This window comes from Spermophilus citellus (genome assembly GCF_964194105.1).
Source record: "Spermophilus citellus genome assembly, chromosome: 8".
NCBI classification, from domain to species: Eukaryota; Metazoa; Chordata; class Mammalia; order Rodentia; family Sciuridae; genus Spermophilus; species Spermophilus citellus.
The window spans coordinates 59,965,358-59,990,871 of NC_138189.1; the positions used below are offsets into that span (position 1 = coordinate 59,965,358).

Here is a 25,514-nt window from a genome sequence, read left to right on the forward strand (position 1 = left end):
ATTTAACAGCAGGTATTAGAGATTTTTCAATTCACTAATCAGTGAATATAGTAGTTTCACCAGAACGTTTTAAAAAAATATTAATTTCTTTGTTACAAGAAATTAGGCTGAAAGTCTACAGTATCTGTTTATTTTGCTTGAGTTTATTTTGTTTCTTCTGTAAAGTGATTTTGTTTGGGTATTGGTTCAACTGCTGTAACAGAAGCTGGAAAACAGGTTTATTTAAGAGAAATTTATGTCTTCTCCAACAAACTCTAAGCTAGTAGCAGTCACTACAGTAGGGTAGTTCTCAGGAGTCCAAGTAGTGCTTTTCGTCTTTTTCTGCCATCCCCTAGAATGCTGAACTTTGAAATGTTAAAAATTCTTTATTACCACCAGGTTCAAGTTCAAGGCTGGGAAAAGGAGAAAGAGTAATGAAAAACAAATAGCTTCATTTTAAGAACATGACCTTGAAGTTACAACTTGTTGGTTGAATATAGTTATTCTTCATGCCAAAAAGCAAGGAAGTCTTAAAAAGTAGTCCAGGTGGACAGCCATGTACCCAGCTAAAGCATAAAAGCTTCTGATAGCTAAAAGGAAGGAGAGATGAACATTGGGGCACCATTATACAGCACTGAATTGGTTTTTCAAGTAAGGAGTAAGTGAAGAAATGATCATTGATATCTGTAATTTCTACAGAACAGTACAAATTAACCATACTTGTGCTAAAATTTTGCTTGGTAAATATCCACTGAAAAATACTAATCTGTGCTTGGACTAAAACATGACCAAGTTTATGTAGTGTTTGAACCATATGTAATATATTTTCCTTTTATTTGATTTTCATTGTCTATAAAAAGTATCAACATAATACTTCCTTGTGGAGAGAGATCCCTTATTAATAAACTTCAGCCATCTGGAATATTATTGAGGTATCCAGATATCAAAAACTGTTGGGGACGAGTTTTTTTCATTAGAGTGCTGGGGAACAGACCTAGCAGTAAGCCCTGTGCCCTGAGCTACATCCCTTGCCCATTATGCCATTCTTTAAACAGTCTTATTTTTAAATAGAATTGACTTTTTGGGAGGGTACCAAGTATTGAACTCAGGAGCACTCAACCACTGACCCACATCCCCAGCCATATTTTGTATTTTATTTAAAGACAGGGTCTCATTGAGTTGCTCGGCACCTTGCTGTTGCTAAGGCTGAGGCTGGCTTTGAATTCAAGATCCTCCTGCCTCAACCTCCTGAGCTGCTGGTAGAATTGATCTTTTTTATTCTTCCTTTTGTCAGAATACATACTTAATAAACCTATATGTGGGAGGCTGACATAGCATGTGACCAGCGTTTGCTTCCCCTCTTGATCCAAGTGGCACTGTCAGTCACCCTGTGATCTGGTTGCTTAAGTAACCGGAGGCGATATCCCCGATCTTTAGGGTAGAGAAAATACAAATGTGTCTGTGTGCATGGGCTTGCCTTCCTACATCCCCAGGGATTGAGTTACCTTACCTGTCCTTGTGACCCTGGTCCCCTTGACCTTCATTGGATGGAAATTTCTAAAGAATCTGGAGTCCCCCCAATAAAAGTCCACTCCGAAATGTGCTCGCTCTCACCAGCCTCTTGTGAGATTCCTCGCTCTCCCATTTGGGTATCTTGAGGCCAGGGGCAGAGGAGCTGTCACCAGGCTTGATTTAAAGGTAAATTGTATATCTGTGTTAATTTTGATGCCTTAAGAATTTCACTTGAGCAACCTCTAGTTTAGCTATCTGCACAGGTTGTAGATGACACCTTTAACTTTAACTTGTTATACTTAATTTATTTATATGACTATCTTCTTGAACAAACTCTTCTTGGCCATAGACCATATCTTATTTTGGTTAGCACAAGAACAAATACGTGTATACTCAATATGTGTTTATTGACTTAGTAAATGGCTATGCATTCTAGTCTAAAAAAATTGGATATTATTGAGGAAATGGAACCAATTAAGAATATTTTATTGTGATGATTTATTTTTATCAGTTGTTTATTTCATTTTATCTTGAGCACCAGAATGAAGATAGAATCTTTAAAAAAAATATTCTAGAAATTCAAATGAATCAGAAAACCACTTTAAAGAGGCTGGGGATGTGGCTCAAGTGGTAGTGTGCTCGCCTGGCATGCGCAGGGCGCTGGGTTCGATCCTCAGCACCACATAAAAATAAAATAAAGATGTGTCCACCAAAAACTAAAAAATAAATATTAAAAATCTCTTTCTCTCTCTCAAAAAAAAAAAAAAAAAGAGAGAAAGAAAGAAAACCACTTTAAGGCTCTTTTCTGTTCATTAAAGTATCATTAAAGTAATACCTTGGGCTAGGGTTGTAGCTAGGGGCAGAGTGTGTGCTTAGCAGTAGGGAGGCCCTGGGTTTAATCCCCAGTATCAAAAAAAAAAAAAAAAAAAAGTAATACCTGTTCATTACCAAAATTATTGATATAATTATGTAGTCTGAATTATTTTTTCTGTAGATTCATATAGATTGTTATTGCTATGGTATTAAAAGAAAAGTGATCTCATGCTAAACATACTATTTACAATTTTTTTTACTTATATCTTAAACATCTTTTCATGTGAGTATGTATGCTTCTGCTTCATGCATTTATCACTTCATAATGTACATGTATCATTTCACTTGTCTGGTGAGTGAATATTAGATTTCCTTTTAACTATTATAAATATTGCTGCAAAGAACATTCTAGGATATAACACTTTATAGTTCTAGGTGTGTTTTTAAAGTTCCCAAGATAGAAATACCTGACCAAAGGGTATTTGTGCGTGTATGTGTGCATGTTTTATTGGGGAACCCAAGGCCTCATGCATGCTAGGCAAGTACTCTACCACTGAGATAAATCTTCAGTGTTTTTGTTTGTTTCTTTAAGACAGAGTCTTGTTCCATTGCACAGGTTGGCCTCAGACTTACCATTCTTCTATCTCAGCCTCCTAAATGGCTGGGATAACAGGTGTGCACCACTGTGCCCAGCTAATTTATATCTTTGTCTATGCTTGATTCGATTTTTAATTTTTTTAAATTGGAGAATATAAGAAAACATGTCATATATATAAACTTTGTATATTTTTCACAGCCTCAGTAAATCGGTATAGTCATCCTGATTAAGAAACTGAATATTACCAATAACTCAGAAGTGTTCTTTGTGCTCCAGTCACTGCCCACTCCCAAGAGTAAATATTGGTATATTTACCAATATATTGTATTGGTAAATATATTCAATATATTTCTTTTTTTTTTTTTAAAGAGAGAGTGAGAGAGGAGAGAGAGAGAGAGAATTTTTTTTTTTTTAATATTTATTTTTTAGTTCTCGGCGGACACAACATCTTTGTTGGTATGTGGTGCTGAGGATCGAACCCGGGCCGCACGCATGCCAGGCGAGCGTGCTACTGCTTGAGCCACATCCCCAGCCCCTTCAATATATTTCTAATAGCATAGATTAGTTCTGCCTGTTTTGTTTTGCTTTTGCTTTTGTTTGTTTTTACTGTACCAGGGGTTGAACCCAGGGGCGCTTAACCACTAAGCCACATCACCAGTCCTTTTTTACATTTTATTTAGAGACAGGGTCTTGCTAAATTGCTTAGCACCTTGCTAAGTTGCCAAGGCTGGCTTGGAATCCTTCTGCCTCAGCGTCCTGAATTGCTGGGATTAAGGCATGTGTGCCCAGCCCTGTTTTTATATTTTATAAAATTGACTTTTTATTTTTGTGAGGCTTATAGACAAAAATATCGTTATTTTAAATCATATTTATCTTTGAGTGACATGCCAAAGTCTCATTTATAGAATCTTTGTTAAGAAGTGTCATTGAAGAATTTAGAATAACTTATACCAAACGAGCTAAAAAGGATCTACAATAGTAGTTTTTTTTTTTTTTTTAATTTTTATTATTTAGTTTTTAGTTTTTTCGGCAGACACAACATCGTTGTTTGTATGTGGTGCTGAGGATCGAACCTGGGCCACGCGTGCCAGGCGAGCACGCTACCGCTTGAGCCACGTCCCCAGTCCACACAATAGTAGTTTTTAAAACTACATTATTTATCAGATATTTTCCAAATATTTTCACCTACTCTGTGACTTACTATTTTCATTGACTTCATAGTATCTTTTGAATAGCAGAAATATAAAGTTTTACAAATTGCTTCTTTCCCTCACTATTACATCATGATATTCTTATGACAGTACAGTTAATTCTTTTGAATAGTTGCGTAGCATTCCACCAAAAAATTTATCACAGTTTATTTGGATTTTCTCTTCCTGATACAGTCGTCTCTAGTTTTTTCCTATTGTAAATAATGCACCAAGATTCATTTTAAAATTCAACTTGAATTTTAATTTCCGTAAATTATTTTAAAATAGAAACATTTCATCCTTATAGGTTTTTGAGACACACTTACAACCTTAAATTTTGATATACAGTTTTTCTTTTTCAAATATATAATGGAAATGTTTAGTAAAATTATGATATAAATAACTGCTTTTAATTGCTTCCTTTTTTCTTCCATAACCCTATTGCTTTCTTCTTGATTCAGTCATAGCAGGCATATTTATAAAGCTAATGATTTCTCTTCATTCCTCAACTTGTATGACTTATTTTATTTGACTACTCTCATAGTTTGTTCAATCCCTATAATGAGATTATAATATTATCTAGATAAATATTTAGATTTGTGAAAGACCATATTCACAATATCGCATTAGTTTTTTTTTTTTCTTTTCAAAATTGGATGGCATAAATTGGTGAAAGGGGAACTTGGTGGTTTTGTTTTGTTTTTGTTTTTTTTTTTTTTTTTAGTTTTTCTTATTATTTTAATGCTATTTTATTTTTTCATGACAGATTCAAAAGCTTTGTGACCGAGTAGCTTCATCTACTTTATTGGATGATCGAAGAAATGCTGTGCGTGCCCTCAAATCATTATCTAAGGTCTGTAATGCTTTGTAGATTATTAAGTTTCTTAAGTTGGATATTTATTACTTTAATAACATTTTTCTTTTTTTATGTATAGAAATACCGCTTGGAAGTGGGTATTCAAGCTATGGAACATCTTATCCACGTTTTACAAACAGATCGGTAAGTCTCTGACTTTCCTTAATTTTTCCTGAAATTTTAATAAATTTGTTTTAGAGTTGGCCTCATTATTCCAAAAGATTGACACATTAAAACTATTAAGATTTTTACCCTTAGTTGTCATTTTATTGGAAACTAGGTACAAGCCACTGAGCCAAGCATTGTGATAGACATAAAAATAAGATGAAGAAACTGCTCAGGGTTTGAATTGGGCAAGTTAATTGTTTTGATATTCCCTAGATGTACTATACCATAATATTATATACATATTATGGCATATCAGTTATCTAGACTTACTGTTTTTTAAGGAAGTAAACTATAGATAAGAGTGAAGTATTAAATTTGATGTGTCTTCAGAGAAAGATCACTCAGCCTAGTTTTAGCTCTTTCAGTGTCTTCTTAAGAGATTTTATCTGCATCTTTAGTTTTAATTACTACATTGATAGCTTTCAAATCTTACCTCTGATCAAATATGTCTTTCAAGCTTTAGTTGGTCATCCCTTCTGTCACACCAATATCACTCAAAGGTACTTCAAATTCAAGATGTTCACAGTTAATTTATCTCTGGTCCTTCTGCTCCTAACCCTTCTTTGCCCACAATTGCCTTTTGCCCTGAGTTCTTCCCAGTCAGTAGTACTTTTCCATTCAACAAGGGTTTATGCTGAATTTCATCTCTCTCTTTAACCCATTATTAGACCAAAAAACAACTGGAATCAATGATTTTCTATTTCCTTTATTGGCCTTAGTTCTGGCTCTCAGTATTTATTACTTAAACTATTTCCATAGCCTTCTGCTATGTAACAAGTTAAAAATTTGGTGCCTCTTTGGGAACAAATTTTTACCACATGCACATGAGATACAGCACTAAACTCTAGGATATATAAAGAATTCAAAAATCTTAACACCAAAAAAATATGAAAAAAATGTTTAACATCTCTAGCAATTAGAGAAATGCAAATCAAAACTACTCTTAAGATTTCATCTGCGGGGGGCCTGGGCTTGTGGCTCAGTGGTAGAGCACTCACCTCGCACATGTGAGACCCTGAGTTCGATCCTCAGCACCACATAAAAATAAGTAAACAAAATAAAGATATTTAAAAAAAAAAGATTTAATCTCCAGTCAAAATGGCAGCTATTAAGAAAACAACAATACGTGTTGGTGAGGATGTGGGGAAAAGGCACACTCATACATTGCTGGTGGGACTGCAAATTGGTGCAGCCAATATGGAAAATAGTATGGAGAATCCTTGGAAAACTGGGAATGGAACCACCATTTGACCCAGCTATCCCACTCCTCAGACTATACCCAAAGGACTTAAAAACAGCATACTACAGGGACACAGCCACCTCAATGTTTATAGCAGCACGATTCACAATAGCTAAACTATGGAACCAACTAGATGCCCTTCAGTAGATGAATGGATTTAAAAAAAATGAGGTATATATACACAATGGAATATTATTCAGTATTAAAAGAGAATAAAATCATGGCATTTATAGGTAGGAGTTGGAGAAGATAATGCTAAGTGAAGTTAGCCAATCCCAAAAAACCAAATGCCAAAATGTTTTCTCTGATTTAAGGATGCTGATTCATAATGTGGTTGGGGGGTGGGGGCATGGGAGGATAAGATGAACTTTAGATAGGGCAAAGGGAAGGGAGGGGACAGGGGGGTAGGAAAGATGATGGAATGAGAGGGACATCATTACCCTAAGTAATGTATGAAGACACAATGGAGTGACTCTACATTGTGTACAACTAGAGGTATGAAAAATTGTGCTCTATATATGTAATATGAAGTGTAATGCATTCTGCTGTCATATATAGCTAATTACAATTAAAAAAAAAAGATTCACCACAGAAGTTTGTTGTCTTCTGCAGGAAAAAAAAGATTGGTGGCTGAATAAATATTTATTTCCTCAATTTCTATGGATCAGGAATTGAGAGGCTTAGCACTCAAGGTATCTTAGGAGGTTACAGTAAAGATTACAGCCAGGACTATAGTAATCTGAAAGCTTAATTTGGACTGGTGATCTCATTGCAAGAGGTTCACTCATACTGCTTTTGGCAAGAGGCCTCAGTGAGTTGGGCATGGTGGCACATGCCTATAATTCCAGAGGTTGGGGAGGCTGAGGCAGGAGGATGAAAAGTTTAAGGCCAGCCTCAGCAACATAACAAGGCCCTAAGCAACTTAGTGAAACCCTGTCTTAAAATAAAAAATAAAAATATCCGGGATATAGCTCAGTGGTAAAGAATCCTGGTTCCATCTCCAGTACGAATGAATGAATGAATGAATGAATGAATGAATGAATGAATGAACGAACGAACGAACGAACCTCAGTGCCTTATTGTGTTGTTCCCTCAATAGGGCTGCTTGAGCATTCTCATGTTATGGCATCTGGCTTCAGAACAAATCATCCTAGAAAGAACAAAGAGAAAGCCAGTATGCCTCAGAAGAGAGCCAATTAATCTTAGAAGTCACCATCAATCTCTCCACATTTTGGTTGTCAGAACTAAGTTAGTAAGTACAGCCTGTGTGTAAGGGGAGGAGAATTAAGTTCCACCTTTTGAAGAGTAGTTGTATCAAGAGTTTTAAACATAACTTAAACTACCACTACCTCCAAACTGTATCTTTGCCTCTGATTTCTTTGTCATCTAACTATGTAATGCATTTTACTAGCTCAATGTAATGTGATATTCAAATTTTTGAGGCAAATAATGTAAAGGTCGGTGTATTGCTTTAGCAGTCCAACTATAGACTGTTTTTTGGTTATAATTCAGTAATGCTCAACTTCTTATTCATACCAGTTAGGATTTTTCTTCCTCCTGTACAGCATAACTCAAATTAACTACTTTTTCAAGGCCAAGTTAGTCTCATACATTTGAATAAACTCACTGGATTTGTCAAAACTGTATTATTAATATAATAGAGATTAATTATGTTAGGTGGAATAATCCACACCCTCACCCACAAAGGTGTCTACATCCTAAGCACCAACATCTCTGAATGTTACCTTAGATGGCAAAAGGGACTTTGTAGATGTAATTAAGAACTTCGAGGTGGAGATATTGGCCTGGATTATCCAGGGGCACTCATTGGATCACAAAGGCCTTCACAGGCAAAATAGGAAGGCAACTATTGCTGGCTTTGAAAATGGAGGAAGGGAGCCATCAGCCAAGAAATGTTTGTGACTTCTGGAAGAGCTGGAAAAAGAAGCAGATTAGTATAATGATTATACATACTTACAATCTTTGTTTATCTCATGTGTGTTAAATCATATGTGCATTTTTCACTGAGTCTTACAAATTTCATAATGAAACAATTACCATCTCAATATGGGAAATAAAATGCTACCTCTCACGGTGATCTTTATTGTCATTTTTATTGCATAGCAGAAAATAAGTAGATATTCTTGATAAAGATTAAATATTAGATTTTAAAAATTATTACATATTTACTTTGTGCCAGGTTCTGTACTTTTTTGTGCCAAATTCTTCTTTTCATTGCCTCTGAAACTTGCCTAATTTCCTGTTTTCAAAGTGTTCTGTGAAGATTTTTTTAAAACTTCATCGAGTGTAAAAAAAATCTATATTCTGCAGCCATCTTTCCACATGTCCTCATCTTACTTACTATTGCATGTTACTTCTCCTGTCCTACATAAACACTCAGAATTCTTCTACTGAATGCTCTTTATCTTTAGTATATCACAAAAAGTTGTGTTCCCTCTCTTGGTATGACCTGACACCCATCTGGCCATGGGTCTGATTCTCCTATCACTATCTGAAAAAGAGACTGCTCATTCTCCTGACTCCTACATTCAAGGCCCACTGATATTCCCAAACTAGGACACTTCAGTGGTTTTGTTTTCTTTAATTAAGATATAATGTATATGTCAAAAATTTCCCCCTTTTTCATTGTACATTTCAGTGACTTTAGTCACAAAGTTATACAACAAACATCACTAATTTCAGAACATTTACATCAGAAAGAAATCCTATATCTATTAGTTCTCATTCTCTATTCCTTACTCCCCCCAGTACCTAGTAACCACTAATCTACTTTTTTATTTGTACCCAAGATTTGAACCCAGGAGTGCTTAACTACTGAGCCACATCCCCAGTCCTTTTTTATTTTTTATTTTGAGATAGGTCCTTGCTAAGTTGCTGAGGCTGACTTCAAACTTGTTATCCTCCTGCCTCAGTCTCCTATGTTGCTGGGATTACAGGCTTATGCCACCACACCCAGTTCTGTTTTTCTGTCTATTGGATATATATATAGGCATACAGTTTTGGGTCATTTGGTAACTCTGTAGTTAACTTTTTTTTTTTTTTTTTTAGTACTGGGGATTGAATTTAGGGACACTCTACCACTGGGCTATATTCCCAGCCTTTTTTATTAGTTTTATCATCATCATTTTTTATTTCAAAACAGGGTCTCACTAAATTTCTGAGGCTGGTCTCAAATGCCTTGGTCTCCTTAGTCTCTGGGATTATAGGCATGAGCCACGTGCCTCACTGTGGTTAACTATTTGAGGAATTGCCATACTGTTCCAAAGAGGATGTACCATTTTACATTTAAACCAGCAATATATGAAAATCCAATTTTCCATGTCCTTGTTATTATCTTTTTTTTTAATGGGCATACAGTGCTATTAATTTCATTTTCTGAATTTGGTTTGATTTACCTTTTCCTAATGACTAATGATATTGAACATCTCTTCATGTGCATATTGATGGTATGTGTGTCTTTTTTTTTTAAGAGAATTTTTAATATTTATTTTTTAGTTCTCAGCGGACACAATATCGTTGTTGGTATGTGGTGCTGAGGATCGAACCTGGGCCTGGGCCGCACGCATGGCAGGCGAGCGCACTACCGCTTAAGCCACATCCCCAGCCCCATGTGTGTCTTTTTAAAGAATTGTCTATTCAGATTCCTTGCCCATTTTTAAAATAAGCTTATTCATCTTTTAATGTTGAGTTACAGAAGTTTTCATGTGTTCTGGATACAAGGCCCTTTTTAAATATGTAAGTTCTTTCATTTTGTGGATTGTCTTTTCACTTTTTTGGTGGTATCCTTTGAAGCACAGAAGTTTTTAATTTCCATGAAATGCAATTTATCTGTTTTATCTTTTGTTATGTGTGATTTTGGTGTCATATTTTAAAAAAACATTGCCTAATCCAAGATTTTGCAGATTTATGCCTGTATTTTCTTCAAAGAGTTTTATAACTTCAGCTCCTGCATTTAGGTCTTCATCCATTTTGAGTTAATTTTTATATAAGGTGTGAGAAAGGAGCCCCACTTCATTTTTTTGCATGTTCATATCTAATCGACCCAGTACCATCTCTTAAAGAGATGATTCTTTCTTTATTGAATGATCTTGGCCCCCTTGCAGAAAATCAGCTCAAATAAATATTGCTATTTATTTCTGGATTTTCAGTTCTATTATGGTGATCTATATGTGTATCATCCTGTACCATGCTGTCTTGGTTACTGTAATTTTGTATTAAATTTTGAAATCTGCAAATATGAATTCTTTTTTAAAAAATGTTTATTTTGTTTATTCATTTTTATGTGGTGCTGAGGATCCAACCCAGTGCCTCACATGTGCGAGACCAGTGCTCTGCCACTGAGCCACAACCCCAGCCCCAAATATGAGTTCTTAAACTTTGTTGTTCTGTGTTTTTTTTAATTATTGCTTTCTTCAACATTATTTCTTAGTATAGCAAAATAATAAATGACACTGATAATAGATGGAAGGTGAAAATTGTTTGTTGTTGTTATTGTGTTTTTTGTTTTTGTTTTTGTTTTTTTTGGTACTAGAGATTGAGCACAGGGGAACTTAACCATTGAATCACATCCCTAGCCCACCTCCCCACCCCCCGCTTTTTTTTTTTTGGTACCAGGGATTGAACTCAGGGGCACTTGACCACTGAGCCACATCCTCAGCCCTATTTTGTATTTTATGTAGAGACAGGATCTCACTGAGTTGCTTAGCATCTCGCTTTTGCTGAGGCTGGTTTTAAATTTGCGATCATCCTGCCTCAGCCTCCCAAGTCACCTACCCCTTTTTTTATTCTTTATTTTGAGATAGGATCTTACAATCTTTCTTCAAGCCTCACTTAGTTGCTGAAGCTGATTTTGAACTTGACAATTCCCCTGTCTCAGCCTCTGGAGCTGCTGGGAAGAAATCTATTTTAATGAGCATTTGTAGAAGAATGAAAATGGCTGAAACAGATATTTAAATGCTTCCTGCCCCAACCCCAGTTCCTCACCCTAAAAACAAAATCACACTACCTTAACAAAGTTCATTAACTAAACTTACATCCAATGAGGGAGACATTGAACATTTTCTAAGAATTCTCAATGCCTTGGAAATATATTCCTAAATTGTTTTTAAAGCTTAATATAAAAATCCCAATTCCATTAAAGTTATTTTGATAGTACATATGTTTAGAAAAAAGACTAAGTGAAGAAGATCTAAATTTTGGTATATGCCAGGCTTTCCACAATAAACTTATTGCCGTTATTTGCCAATTTTTCATTTTCTAAATGCTTGCAAAATGAGCTTCCACAAAAAGAACTTTAACAGAGAAGAAACATGTAAGCTCTTCAAAAAGTTATTACCAAAATGTATTATTCACATGCCTGTGTGTAGTGTATTAAAGGCTTAGTAATCACAGCAAATTGAGGGAATGGGCAAGATTTTCTCCAGCTTCAACAGCCCATTATAAACCAAGGGCTAGTGCTGAAAGAGAGAGGCCTCAAAGCCCCATTACCAGTTCATGAGCACTCTTTATTTAGGGAGAGTATGAAACTTCAAATACAAAGTCAGTTACTTCTGAAATAAGCATCCGTAACACAGCAGGCTGCAGGCATATAGGATATATAAGAGAGCTAAAATTACAACCCAAAGTAAAGCTGGGAAGAATTCCAGGTGCTGGCTCAATCTCCAAATGAGTTTTATAAATACAATTACAAATTATTCGGTTTACATTAATGGACCCTGAAATGCAGTTTTCTTTAGATCTGTTCATGATGCCTACTTGGAGACTCTCACCCCTGACCCTGGGCCACAGAGTTCTTCCAAGATCTCCATCTTTGTTTTTTTTGGCTATTCTGAATACAGTACCTTTCCATATGACCTTTTATAATCAGTTTGTCAATTTCTGCAAAAATGGCAGCTAGTGTTTTGATGGGTTGCGTTGAATTTATATATCAATTTGCGGTTTATTACTGTATTAACAATATTGCCTTTTTCTATCTATGAACACAGGGTATCGTTTTATTTATTTAGTTCTTGGACACTTTTTTCAACACTATTTTGCATTTTTCAGTGCATGAGTCTTATGATCTTTAGTAAAGTTTATTTCAAAATATTTTATTATTTGTACCAATCTTCTTGATGTTATTTACACACAATTTTCTTAAATTCATTTTCTGATTATTCAGTGGATTTTTGTATATTCCTTGTGTCTTGTGACTTTGCTGAATTTATTAGTTCTAACAATTTTTTAGTGGATTCCTTAGGATTTTCTATGTATAAAATATGTCATCCATGAATAGGTGTATTTTACTTTTCCTTTCCAATCTTATATGTCATCAATGAATAGGTATAGTTTTACTTTTCCTTTCCAATCTATGTACCTTTTACTTCATTTTCTTGTGTAGTATTCTAACTTGAACTTCCGTTTCATTGTTGGATAGAGATGGTAAGAGATAGAGGTGGTAAACTGGAACATTGCTATCATATTCCTGATCTTAGAGGGAACGCATTCATCCTTTCATCATTACATATAGTTGTGAGGTTTTTGTTTTGTTTTGTTTTGTTTTTGGTGAGGGGACCTGTATTTCACTCTTGCTACTACTCTAAATGCTGTCATCATCCTACATGATTTCAAAATTTGACTGTCAGCACAACAAAATGTTATACATCCTCATTTTATAAATTGTATAGTCACCCTAAGGGTTTTTTTTTTGTTTTGTTTTCTTAAGAGAATAAAGTGTGGTGAAGGTAGTCCAACTACATATCTATATGTCTATGTGATATACGGAGGTACGTAGCTATCCACACATACATAAAATTAACCAAGTTGTGCTAATTTTGTTGCTTTTGAAGTTAGATTTATTTTACACCTTTATTTTTTATTTATTTATCTCTTTATATTTTTGGTACTAGGGATTTGAGCCCAGAGATACTCTGCCACTGGGCTATATTCTCAACCCTTTTTTATTTTTTATTTTGAGACAGACTATTGATAAGTTGCCCAGGCTAGTCTTGAATTTGCAATCTTCTTTCCTTAGCCTCCCAAATATAGTCATGCACCCAATTTCTGGCTACAAATTGATAATTTTTTTAGAAATATATAAAGATGGGGGTGTGTGTATATGTGTGTGTGTGTGTGTTACTAAATGGGATTGTTCTATTAGTTAATTGTTGGGTTAATTTTTTTTCACTTGGCATTGTATCTGTGTGTTTTAATTACTTTGCCATTAAATATTCTTTGAAAATACAGTTCTTCCATTGCTACCTTAAAGTGTATGGATTTGCCATAGTTTTTTTTAAAATATTTTTTTAAGTTGTAGATGGACACAATATCTTTATTTATTTTCATGTAGTGCTGAGGTTAGAACCCAGTGCCTCACGCATGTGAGGCAAGTGATCTCCCACTGAGCTACAGCCCCAGTCCCGCCATGGTAATTTTTTGTTATTGAACATTTAAGTTGTTTGCACACTCTTTGTAGTTTGCACACTGATATTTTTAATATTAGAGTATATTTTTACAAGTGGAATGTTTCCTTTAGTCTTGCTGAAAACTGTCTAAAAATGATCATAACAGTTTACACTCTAACTAGCAGTGTATAATAATTTCTTTTTTTCAGTTCGGATTCTGAAATAATAGGTTATGCTTTGGACACATTATATAATATAATATCTAATGATGAAGAAGAAGAAGTAGGTAAGTTCCCACTTATTTTACTGTGTTTTTATGCAAAAGTTAACTGGATTGTACCAATTTTGCAGATTTTAAATTGGTGTTTATTTTACAAGTTTATTTATTTATTTTTCTTCTTATTATTATTTAATCACAAAATAAGTAAGCTCAGCCCTTGCAAATGTCTTTAGGATGATTGTTTTGTGTGCGATTTGGGAAATTATGAGGAAATGGAATAAAATCTTTTCTTGAGTGATATTTCTCTCCTCTTTGTATTTGGTTTTAGGTAGTGTGCAGATTAGCCAATTTTGAGTTAAAAACCACATTTGGCTATTGACTGGAAATTAACTATTTTATATATGTGTTATTATGATAAGCATTACAAAATGAGAGGATTTTTTCATAATAAATTCTTAAACTTTTTACTTATGTTTATAAAGCATGATTTATTAAGTTTATAAAGCTTTTTTCCATTTACATTGTCTGGTTGGTGTGAAATTTTATATGTAGTTGTAGATAAACAGCATGCCTTTTTTTTTTTTTTTTTTTTTTTTTTAAAGAGAGAGGAGAGAGGGAGAGAGAGAGAGAGAGATTTTTTTAATATTTATTTTTTAGTTCTTGGCGGACACAACATCTTTGTTGGTATGTGGTGCTGAGGATCGAACCCGGGCCGCACGCACACCAGGCGAGCGCGCTACCGCTTGAGCCACATCCCCAGCCCAAACAGCATGCCTTTATTTCATTTGTTTCATTTTTATGTGGTGCTAAGGATTGAACGAAGTGCCTCACACATGCTAGGCAAGCGCTCTGCCACTGAGCTATAGCCCCAGTCCATGAATCTGTTTGAATCCACACATTTGTTTGGTACATTCTTCTTTTCCTTTTTTGTTTCGAATATTTGCATACTTAAGGGTAGTCTGTTGTTAATTTTATTGTCACTTTGTGAAACACTTGACTGAAAGTCTGTATATTTTGTCTATATGTTTTATTCTATATGTTCTATATGTTGTTTTGTTCTAAAGTATTATTTATATTTTATTCTATATAGTCTATATTGTTATTCTATATATTCTATATGCTCTATATTTTATTCTATAAAATAAAATTCTATAAAGTAAATAACACTTTAGACAATAAAATTTTAGACAATTTATTTAAAAATATTTGAGTGTATATATACACACACATGTATGTATACATGTTTACCTATCTATATTCAGTAAGAACTGGAAGATTATCAGTTCAGAGACCACTTATGTATTGATATTATCCCTTTGGTTAGAATTATAAAATGATATTTATATTCAGTATCAATATTGATGTTAAAATTCTGAGTAGACAAAGCATAAAGAAATGTAGATATATGTTGATCTTGTTCATATTTTATTAAAATGAAAGTAGAGCAGAAATATATGTAGATATAAAATTCATAGAATACTAGTAATAGGAACATGTAAAATGAAATTGTGTTGAATACTCTCAATTCCAAGAAGAGAAAATGAAATGCAATACAAGTGTTCAAACATGCTAAAGGAAGGCTTTCCTTTTTATTTTTTCTTAGTTATTTTATATTAGAAATGTAGCTTTTCTTCTTAGTGTGCAGGGGATAATTTCTCTCTTTTAAGAAAAAAGTGCATAGTAACAATATTTTGTAGATAGGTAGTTTCCCTTGTCACAATCTTAGAATATAATCATGTTTAATACCTGCTTTTTCTGTTTTCCTTTTTGTATTTGGCCTGTTTTTTTTTTTTTTTTTTTTTTAACATCTAAAAATCCTTTGGCTAAAAGAGGAAAAACAATTCTTTATATAAACAGTAGTAGAATAAATTTTTCTAGGATTTTTCTTCTGAAAATTTACTCATCTGAATCAATTTTTAGAAACTAAATATTGAGAAATGTATCCTTTAGTTCTTGATACTTTATTTACTGTTTCATTGAAAGGTAATTCTTAGCTGACATAATAAATCTATTTTAGAGTTCTTTTCCTTGAGGGTTACCTTAATTTAGTGATAAATCTGTTTCATGATCCTAAAGATATAGCAAATGCTGTATCTTTTAGGGTGTCTCAGCTATTTGACTAAAATGAGTATTAGTCTCTTAATTTTCTTTTTTAAGCTATTTTACATATATACAACTACACTTTTATAAAGTTGTTTTATTACCTACTTGTCTTTTATTTATTTTTGTCTACTTTTCCAGATGATTTTGCAGGTAATAGATTGCATTTACATATGCATAATGCTTTTAGGCATAATTTTTAATAATAAAAAAGGACACTGTCAAGTTATGTTTTTTCTAGCTGGTAAAAAGTGAGATTTGATTCACTGTGTCAGAATTCCTTAATTGAAGAGGAATATTTGATAATCTTATGTTAACTGTTATTCTTATCACTACTAAATGTGTTTACTCTCTTAGAACACACACACACACACACACAAATGTTCTAGTGCTTTTAAAAATAAAATCAAGGGCTGGGGATGTGGCTCAAGCGGTAGTGCGCTCGCCTGGCATGCGTGCGGCCCGGGTTCGATTCTCCAGCACCACATACAAACAAAGATGTTGTGTCCGCCAATAACTAATAAATAAATAAATATTTAAAAAAATTAAAATAAAATCAAAACTTTTTCTCTTGTAGGACAATTTATCTAAATTATTTTGTTTGTACTTCCAAAAAAATTTTAGACAGTTTATTTAAAAATAATATTTGAATATATATATATATATATGTATCTATGTATACATATTTATCTATATTTAATAAGAACTGGAAGGTGTTCCAGTTTAGAGACTATTTATATATTGATATTGTCCCTTTAAAATAATGCATGCACAATAATACTCTAGTTACTGACATTTTTTACATTAATTCATAGAATTCATTTGTACTTTAGTGGAATGTCAAGTTCTATTTACTTTTCCTCATGATTAAAGTAACCAAGTTTTATTTTACTAATTTTTCTGAGATACTTCTTAAAATGAAGAATGAAATATTCTTGTATGAAATAGGTTTAAAATGGTACATAACAAAGTTGCCTATACCTAACAGAGAAACAACAAAGAAACTAACTTACTATATGTGGCATTGCCTTTTGCAACATTTGAATCCCTTGTTAGAAATCAGAAAACACCAGAGCAATGTACCTTTTTTTAAAAAATTTTAATATTTATTTTTTAGTTTTTGGCAGACACAACATCTTTGTATGTGGTGCTGAGGATCGAACCCAAGCCACACGCATGCCAGGCGAGTGTGCTACTGCTTGAGCCTCATCCCCAGCCCCCAGAGCAATGTACCTTGACTCTTCTCAAGCCATTTCCTTTTTGGAGAGTACAGACTAATAGTTGTTGTTTCTATTATTGTTTTTCATATTTATAAAGAGCTTTAAAATTTGCAGAGTCCTTTCATGTTCACTAACCCACTATCCTCATAGCAGTCTGTGAGGCTTGGTGTTATTTTTCTCTTTTCTAAAAATGAGAAAATGAAAGCCTAGAGACTACGTAATTTATACAGTATCATCCAGTTAAGAGAAGAATGGTATTTTCTTATTGTCATTTTTTAAGTATTTCGTAGATTTCTAATTGAATAAGTAGTGGCCAATTTTATTTTTTTATTTTTCTGACTAGATTCTTTATTAAGTTGCATAATTTACATAACGGGTTTATAGAAGGTTCAGATAACCATTTAAAAACATAGGTATACTTGTTTAACTGATAGACCACAGTGCAAAAGAAGATTACTTCATATTCCTGCTCTCTGAATAGGATTACTTTTATAGAGAATCTATAATTTTGTTCTCTGTAATATGGGTTGTGAACTTGGTATAAAGTGGAGGTCTGAATGAAAGTCCAGTTATATTTTAAAATATTGTTTACATTTCAGGAAAAAAGTGTAACTATAAATAAATGTATCTATAGGTGTTGAATTAAAAGTGTTCAGAGGGATATAAGGACTTAAAAATGTAGTCTTTGATTTTGCTTATCTCTATCAAGTTTATTTTCATTGTAGTAACAAAGGACATTTCATTTTTAGTTTTTCACTTGTCTTACAGTAGAAGGTCATTTACTTTTACAGGTTATAATAAGTAGGTATAATATATAAACTATACCATGTAAAAAATAAACAGCTCTAGGATTTGCAATATAGTATACTAGATGAGAGAGTGTTTACTTAACTCCTACCTCTGTGTGTGTGTGTGTGTGTATGTACATAGCACATACGTATATGTGTGTATGTATGTGTGTGTGTGTGTGTGTGTATATATAATAAAAACACAATTTCCAGTGGTTGTAATTTTGGTTTATAAGTTTTATATGTAATTATTATAGTAGCTTAGTAGTTTTAGCTTGATTTACCACTACACCAAAAGCTCTGTGTATTAACTTAATTGCTTAGCTAATTTGGGGGACTCTGTTAAAGTTGAAAGTGCTGTCATATGAAAATGCCTTAAATGAAATAGAGTGTATTTCACTAACACTTTCTTAATGCTTGACAGTTTTATTTATTTTTATTTATTTTTTTAACAGTTTAGATCAGTTTTTTTTTAATAATGTAATATACATACATGCGATTTGGCACCTTGTTCAAATACAAATTCAGGTTCTGTAAGAATAAAGTGGAGATTGAATTTCTAAGAAGCTCTGACAAATGTAGCAGGGGTTTAGACTGAGAATAGAAGATTCTATAAAGGCATGGAGTCTGCCTCCTAACCTAAAGCTTAGTTTATGGGGATGAAATTAATGAGCAAAAGTAAGATGACAAATAAATACACTCTGAATATTTCATTTTTATGTCTTTGTGAGTGATGGATTTTTTTTTCCCAATTAGAAGGAAGCCCCTCCTGATCAGTACTTTTTTTTCTTTTTAGAATTTAGAAATCCACTCTGTACACAGTGGCTGTTAAGAAATGCCAACTGACTGACATTATCATAGGCCACTGGAATATCAGATGAAAATTCCAGGTGGAGTCAGGGTAATTCATACTTGTGATAAAATTCCTTTCAGCAATGGATTATCTGAATGGTTTGATGGTGGTTTTTTTTTTTTTTTTTTTTTTTTTTTTTTTTGCAACTTTATAAATTCCCCAAATATTTTCCACTAGGTAGAGTAGGGGCAACAATGCTTCAACGCCTGGAACATTCTGCAGATTTCAAGACCAATGGACTGAGTATGTGTAGATTGATGTCTCTAAAGGATCTTTGGTCACACTGGCATCTTTTTGGAGGAGATAAGTCAACCCACAACAGTTCCTTCAAATCTCCTTCTCCATATATTTTTGCAGTGCTGGGGATCGAACCCAGAGTCTTGTACATGCTAAGCAAGCATTCTGCCACTGAGCTACTTTCCCAGTCACCTTAAATCTATACACACAAATATGTATATGCAGGCCATCAATTTTAGCTCGGATTCCAGTAGTAAGGAAGCAGGACTGCAGAGAGACCTGAGGGGCAGATTTTTGTCAAGTTCTTTTGTCTGATGCCAGCCAAATTTTGCTTGAACCAGTTTTCTCAAATCCTCCATTCTGTCTTATTCATTTCTGCAATATAGTTTGCTCTTCTGTGTCTGGCTGAAGAAGGAAAGAAAAACTGCCATCAAAGCCTATTAAACCATCCCCTTCCCTCAACTCAATTAAGTCACATTTTATAATGCGACGCAAAATTACAGCGTCCATGTGAAAACTAGTTTCCCAGTTTCACTCAATGCAGCGAGCTAGATTTCAGTTTACCAGCTTCTCTTAAGCAGGAGAACTTGGGGTCTCAGGAGACTCCAAGGATTTCTTCCTCCTGCCTCAGGCTGTGCATCTTTCATTTGCTTTTCTTTATGAAGCAAGGGTTCCTCGGCCGTCTTCCCAGGAAGTTCTGAGCTCTGCATGGCTGCGCCCCGCCTACTTGACAGTTTTAAACTATAAAGCACCATTGATCCTTGGAATAGGACCACATCTTAGTACTTAAATTCAAAATTTAGATCTTAATTATATAACTGATAAGATATAATATTTTATATGATACATCCACAGAGTAAATCAAAGGTATTCTTGCAAGGTTGTTAGCTTGTGCTCAGTGCAAACATTGAATTAAACTTTTTCGGCTGTTAGACCTGCATTCCTCAAAGTGTAGCCAAAGATTTCAGAGAGTGCTCTAAATTAAAAGGGATTCCTAATTACAAACATAATATGCAGTAATTCCTTCTGAAGCACCACAGAATTTACCCAAGGGTAGTAAGCACTGAGAAGCCTACAATGAAGAAGGCTGTTCAACTTTGTTTTATCCAAAGATACTTGCCTACAGGTGCTTGCTTTCATCATGCCTATTAATGTGTGTTTCCTGCATTTTGAAAAATACTAGAGATAAGAACACAATATATTTAGCTCTTCTTTAATTTCTTCAGTAGCATTTTAGAGTTTTTACGCAATATCAGTATAAGTTATAAGCATTTATGCCAAATTTATTTTTGGTGCTGGCTGGTCCAGTTTTTAAATTTCAATTTCTAGTTGTTCATTGCTGTTGTATAGAATTATAATTGATTTTGCATAGTGACCTTTTATTCCTTTACTCTGCTAAGCTTACTTATTAATTCTAATTTCTTTTTTTGTAGATTTTATAAGATTCTGTGCATAGACAAGCATGTCACCTACACATAAGACAGTTTCACTTCTTTTTCTATTCTGTATGCCTTTTATTTCTTTTTCCTGCCTTATGGCACTGGCTAGGATTTTCAGGACAGTCTTGACTAGAATTTCGAAGAAAGCACATTGTTGCCTCTTCCTTTGCTTAAGGGGAAAACATACCATCTTTCACCATTAAGTGTGGTGTTAGATATGTTTTTTGTAGAAGCCCTTTGTCACCCAAATCTTGTGACTTTAAATATCATTTATCCATTGGTTGCCATTCTAATATGTGTGTCCAATGCAGTTCTCTCCACTGACATTTATTTTTACATTTATCCAACTACTTACTTGATATATCCATTTGGATTTTTGTGAGCTATCTCAAACTTAGCATGTTGAAAACTAACTTTGGGATTCTTTCTGTGCTCCTAACCTGCTTCTCTCACAGTGTTTTTCAGCTCAGAAGATAGCAACTACATTTTTTTAGGCCAAAACCTTTGGAATCACCTTTCCTCCCTCTTCTCCCATCTATCCTTCTATGCAGTATGTCAGCAAATCCTGTTCCCTCTATTTTCATAACGATTATGACTCCTAATAACTACTTTCACCTCTTCCCAAGCTTCTTGCCTCCTGATCTGTTACCCTGTTCCCTTGCCTCCCTAACAGTCTATGCTCAGAAAAACTAAAGTATTTTCTGCTTAAGAGCAGTTTTAAGGCTTAGAAACAGTGAATTATTTTATAGATACAAGGGATGATTAAGAGAAACATTTTTAGAGTTTCTGAAGAATTAGCCTACTATACATGGTACTTAATCAAACTTGAAAAAACTTTTTTCTCTTTTTTGGTCTCTTTTTACTCTATAAATAATTAGATGGGATTATCACTATCACTGTTGATTGTTTTTTTTTTTTCTGTCATCTGCTGTTTTTTTCCCGTTTCTATACTATTTTAATTTTAAAATGTCACATCCAAAAAAAATTCTGAGGAATAGTAAAATGTAAACAGGTTTGATTTTTACTGCCAGCTCCACTGGCTTATAGTCACTGCCTGGAGCAATATGTGTAAAAAGATTCCGATGTTTAATAGAGACTCTGATCAATCAGCTGTGTCTGACATGAGTGAGGGAATGGGGAGTAGTATATTTACCATCTCTAAATGGACTTTATAATGTAGGTAGATCTTAAGTGACTATTTGCTTTTGATAGTTGTTGCTTCCAGTTTTAGTGATCCTTCGCTTTTTTTAAAATTAAAGAACATTTAAATAATAAAGACTTTTAAGCCTTTAAACAATAAGGACAGATAGAAAATCTTTTAAAGAATAAATGAGAAATGAAATGTTAAATTCTGACTTTATTGCCAAATTAGTTTTATGTGTGGAAAAGGAACTAAAGAATCTGCAGATGATTGGTTTAATTTTATAATCAAATTATTCAAAATAGTAACAGTCATCAAGGACTGTATATCAATAATATTTTGAGGGGATTTTGAGATATAATTTATACATAATAAAAATTAGTTTTTGAAGTTTGTCTTGTGAGTTTGGACAAAAGAATTCAGTAGTGCAACCACTACCACATTCAAGATAGAATATTTTTATCACCCCCAAAACAGTTCCCTTTCCATAATAGAAGTTTAACTTACTATCTTGAGAAAATGTAAATATTTAAATATCTTCAGATAATCATATTTAAACATTTAAAGAATAAAATGTATTTAAATAATTTAAATGGCATTGAAAGTTATTTTGAGAATAAAGCTTTTCATTGTAATTGTGATACTGCTACCAGCCATACTGTTTCAGTATAGAATTGTTAAATACCAGGAATAATATTGTTTCTGCTTAACTCTTTAATGAAAGGATACTTTAAATTAACACAGTGTCATGTTGAAGTACTTTATTTTTTAATATTACAGAAGAAAATTCCACAAGACAGAGTGAGGATTTGGGAAGCCAGTTTACAGAAATTTTCATTAAGCAGCAAGAAAATGTCACTCTCCTGTTATCTTTATTGGAGGTAAATAGGGAACCTTGATATTTTTGTCATCTTTCTTTTAAAATATTTTTTAGCTTTTGGTGGACACAATATCTTTATTTTATTTTATTTTATTTACATGCCAGGCGAGTGTGCTACCACTTGAGCCACATCCCCAGCCCTATTTTTGTCATCTTTTTTTTTTTTTAATATTTATTTTTTATTTTCGGCGGACACACCATCTTTGTTTGTATGTGGTGCTGAGAATTGAACCCGGGCCGCACACATGCCAGGCGAGCGCGCTACCGCTTGAGGCACATCCCCAGCCCCATATTTTTGTCATCTTAAGAAGTTTTTTTTTATTGCGTGTTGGGTATTATTGAGGAAGCAACATGTGTATACCTTTAAAAATTTATTGTGTCATACTTCTGCATGCATGCATGCATGCATGCAAGAAGTCCATATGCATGTTTCAAGAAATATATAAGCTATTAAAATACTGTTTGCATCCTATTTATTTTTACCAAATACTGTTTTATTTCATCACTAACATTTTAGTTAGTTTATTCAATTTACATTGACTTTTTTTATTGCTTTTTATTTCTCACTTTTATTTACTTATTTATTTGTTTTCTTTATTTGTACTGGGGATTGAACGCAGAGCCCTGAACATGCAAGACAAGCGTTCTACCACTGAGCTTCATCACCCACTATTTCTTTATAAAAGTTTTCTACAGTTTCATTTTTAACTTTAGTTTCTGGTACCACTAGTAGTCAGAAAGAAAATGTTTTTCTTCAAAATGTGAATTATAGATGTTAAATATTTTAAATGTTTGTATTACAGGAATTTGATTTCCATGTCCGTTGGCCTGGTGTGAAGCTTCTGACTTCTCTTTTAAAACAACTAGGGCCCCAGGTGCAGCAGATTATTTTAGTCAGTCCAATGGGTAAGTGATTTATCATCCCAATATAATTTTGTTTAAAATGAAATGGTGTTCTAACAAATTGTAAATTGAATCACTATTCATAGTTTTAGTCTGCCAATATCGTTCTCATGGTTCTCTATTCTAGGTGTTTCCAGACTGATGGACTTATTGGCAGATTCCAGGGAAGTTATTCGTAATGATGTAAGTTATTTGAAAAAAATCCAAGAATATACAGGATTTTTTTCTCTCTTGCAAATAAAATCTTTTTTTTACCCTTATGGTGTATAAGAATTTGGAAGATTGGGGTAGTGATCAATCTTTTAGACCTTTATGTACAAGACCACATTATTTGTGTTTCCTTACTCTCCAATATTTTGGAATAGAAAAACCATTTTGCTATTCAAATTTATTCCCTCTGCAAGTTTGGGATTTCTTCCACTGTCTTCTGAAAGGTTGTGTTTCACACAGAACTCTGCCCCCAGAATTTCTTTTTTCTCCTAAAAAATATAGGAAACATTTCTAGATGTTAACTGTGTAAGCTTAGCAAAGCATTTCATTTGCTGTCTTCAACCTCCCTTAATTTTAAAGGATTTTCCCTGGTAATATTTGTTTAACTGTATAGCATGAGTTGCTCTGGTTTATTTTAATGTTTACATGTAAGTCTGAATATTTGATTATTATTTATGTACTCACTTTGCTATGCTGGGGATCAAACCCAGTTCTTCACATTAGGCAAGTGCCCTACCACTAAGCTAAACCTTTAGCCCTAAATTTGACTATGTTTTATTGATGCTTGAACTTTTTTCTATGTTGTTACCTACAGTTTGATGAAAACTCTGAAATAAGCTGGGCATAGTGGTACACACCTGTAATCTCAGCTGCTCAGGAGGCTGAGGTGGGAGAATCACAAGTTTGGGTACCACCTAGGCATTTTAGTGAGCCTTGTCTCAAATAAAATAAAAAGGGCTAAGAGTGTAGCTCAGTGGTAGAGGTATTGCCTAGCATGCAGGTGGTTCTGGGTTTGCTCCCCAGCACCATGCCCATACACAAACACAAAACTATAATACTTCAGCTAGCAATTGAAAAAAGCTTTTTAAATTCAGTCTCCATATTTGCAGTCAGAAGCCCAAGAGCCTTAAAAACTAAGGGACTTTTTATTTGTTAGCCATATCTCATTCATTTTTATATTTGTTTTTCCTGACCCTGTTCTTCCTAAATTCTAGTGACTATCATTTGGATTGCTCTTAACTTCATAATGTCTGGTTAGAGACAAAGTAGAAACAAAACTCTTGACTTCTAGCCCATATATTCAATTTTTTTTTTTAAAGAGAGAGTGAGAGAGGAGAGAGAGAGAGAGAGAATTTTTAATATTTATTTTTTAGTTCTCGGCGGACACAACATCTTTGTTGGTATGTGGTGCTGAGGATCGAACTCGGGCCGCACGCATACCAGGCGAGCGCGCTACCGCTTGAGCCACATCCCCAGCCCTCAATGTTTTTTTAAACTTACTTAGAATTTTGTATATGTATGTTGGTGCAATATTATAATTGGTAAAATTATAGTAATTCTATTTGTAAGAAATTTTTTTTATTCTTTAATATTTGAGAGTTATTTGTCAAGAATTCTCTTATTTAAATAAGCACACATCCATTAGGAATTTGAGGTGCCTTTCCTTGAATATCATGTATTTTCCTTTGCAGACATAAATTGCCTTTTTGTGGTGTGGGGGACTGAATTCAGGGGCTCATACATGATGTACAAGCCCTCTGTTGGTGGCCTACATTCCCAATCCTGATATATACCTATATATCTTTATCTGTATCTATATATTTGTTGAGAGCTGCATTATCTATTATTTTCCTTTAACTCTCCATCTATTTTTCTAACGTTTGTCCTCAATTTTTATTTGAGATAGATAAAATGATTTTCTCTACATATTGTTTTTTATTAATTTTATGATTAGGGATTAAGTTTTATTTTTGTTACAATGTC

General features: G+C 33.7%; 1 protein-coding gene across 4 annotated transcripts in view; it reads left to right on the forward strand.

Annotated features, from left to right (window-relative positions):
* USO1 (USO1 vesicle transport factor) overlaps positions 1 to 25,514 on the forward strand; it is a 67,002-nt gene that overhangs the window by 7,343 nt on the left and 34,145 nt on the right. For all 4 annotated transcript variants that reach the window (XM_081303240.1, XM_081303242.1, XM_081303241.1 and 1 more), the window contains exons 2-7: positions 4,859 to 4,945; positions 5,028 to 5,092; positions 13,969 to 14,045; positions 22,538 to 22,638; positions 23,441 to 23,543; positions 23,668 to 23,723. In XM_081303240.1, the coding sequence (XP_081159366.1) occupies positions 4,859 to 4,945; positions 5,028 to 5,092; positions 13,969 to 14,045; positions 22,538 to 22,638; positions 23,441 to 23,543; positions 23,668 to 23,723 (489 nt within the window). The remainder of the gene's footprint in view (positions 1 to 4,858; positions 4,946 to 5,027; positions 5,093 to 13,968; positions 14,046 to 22,537; positions 22,639 to 23,440; positions 23,544 to 23,667; positions 23,724 to 25,514) is intronic.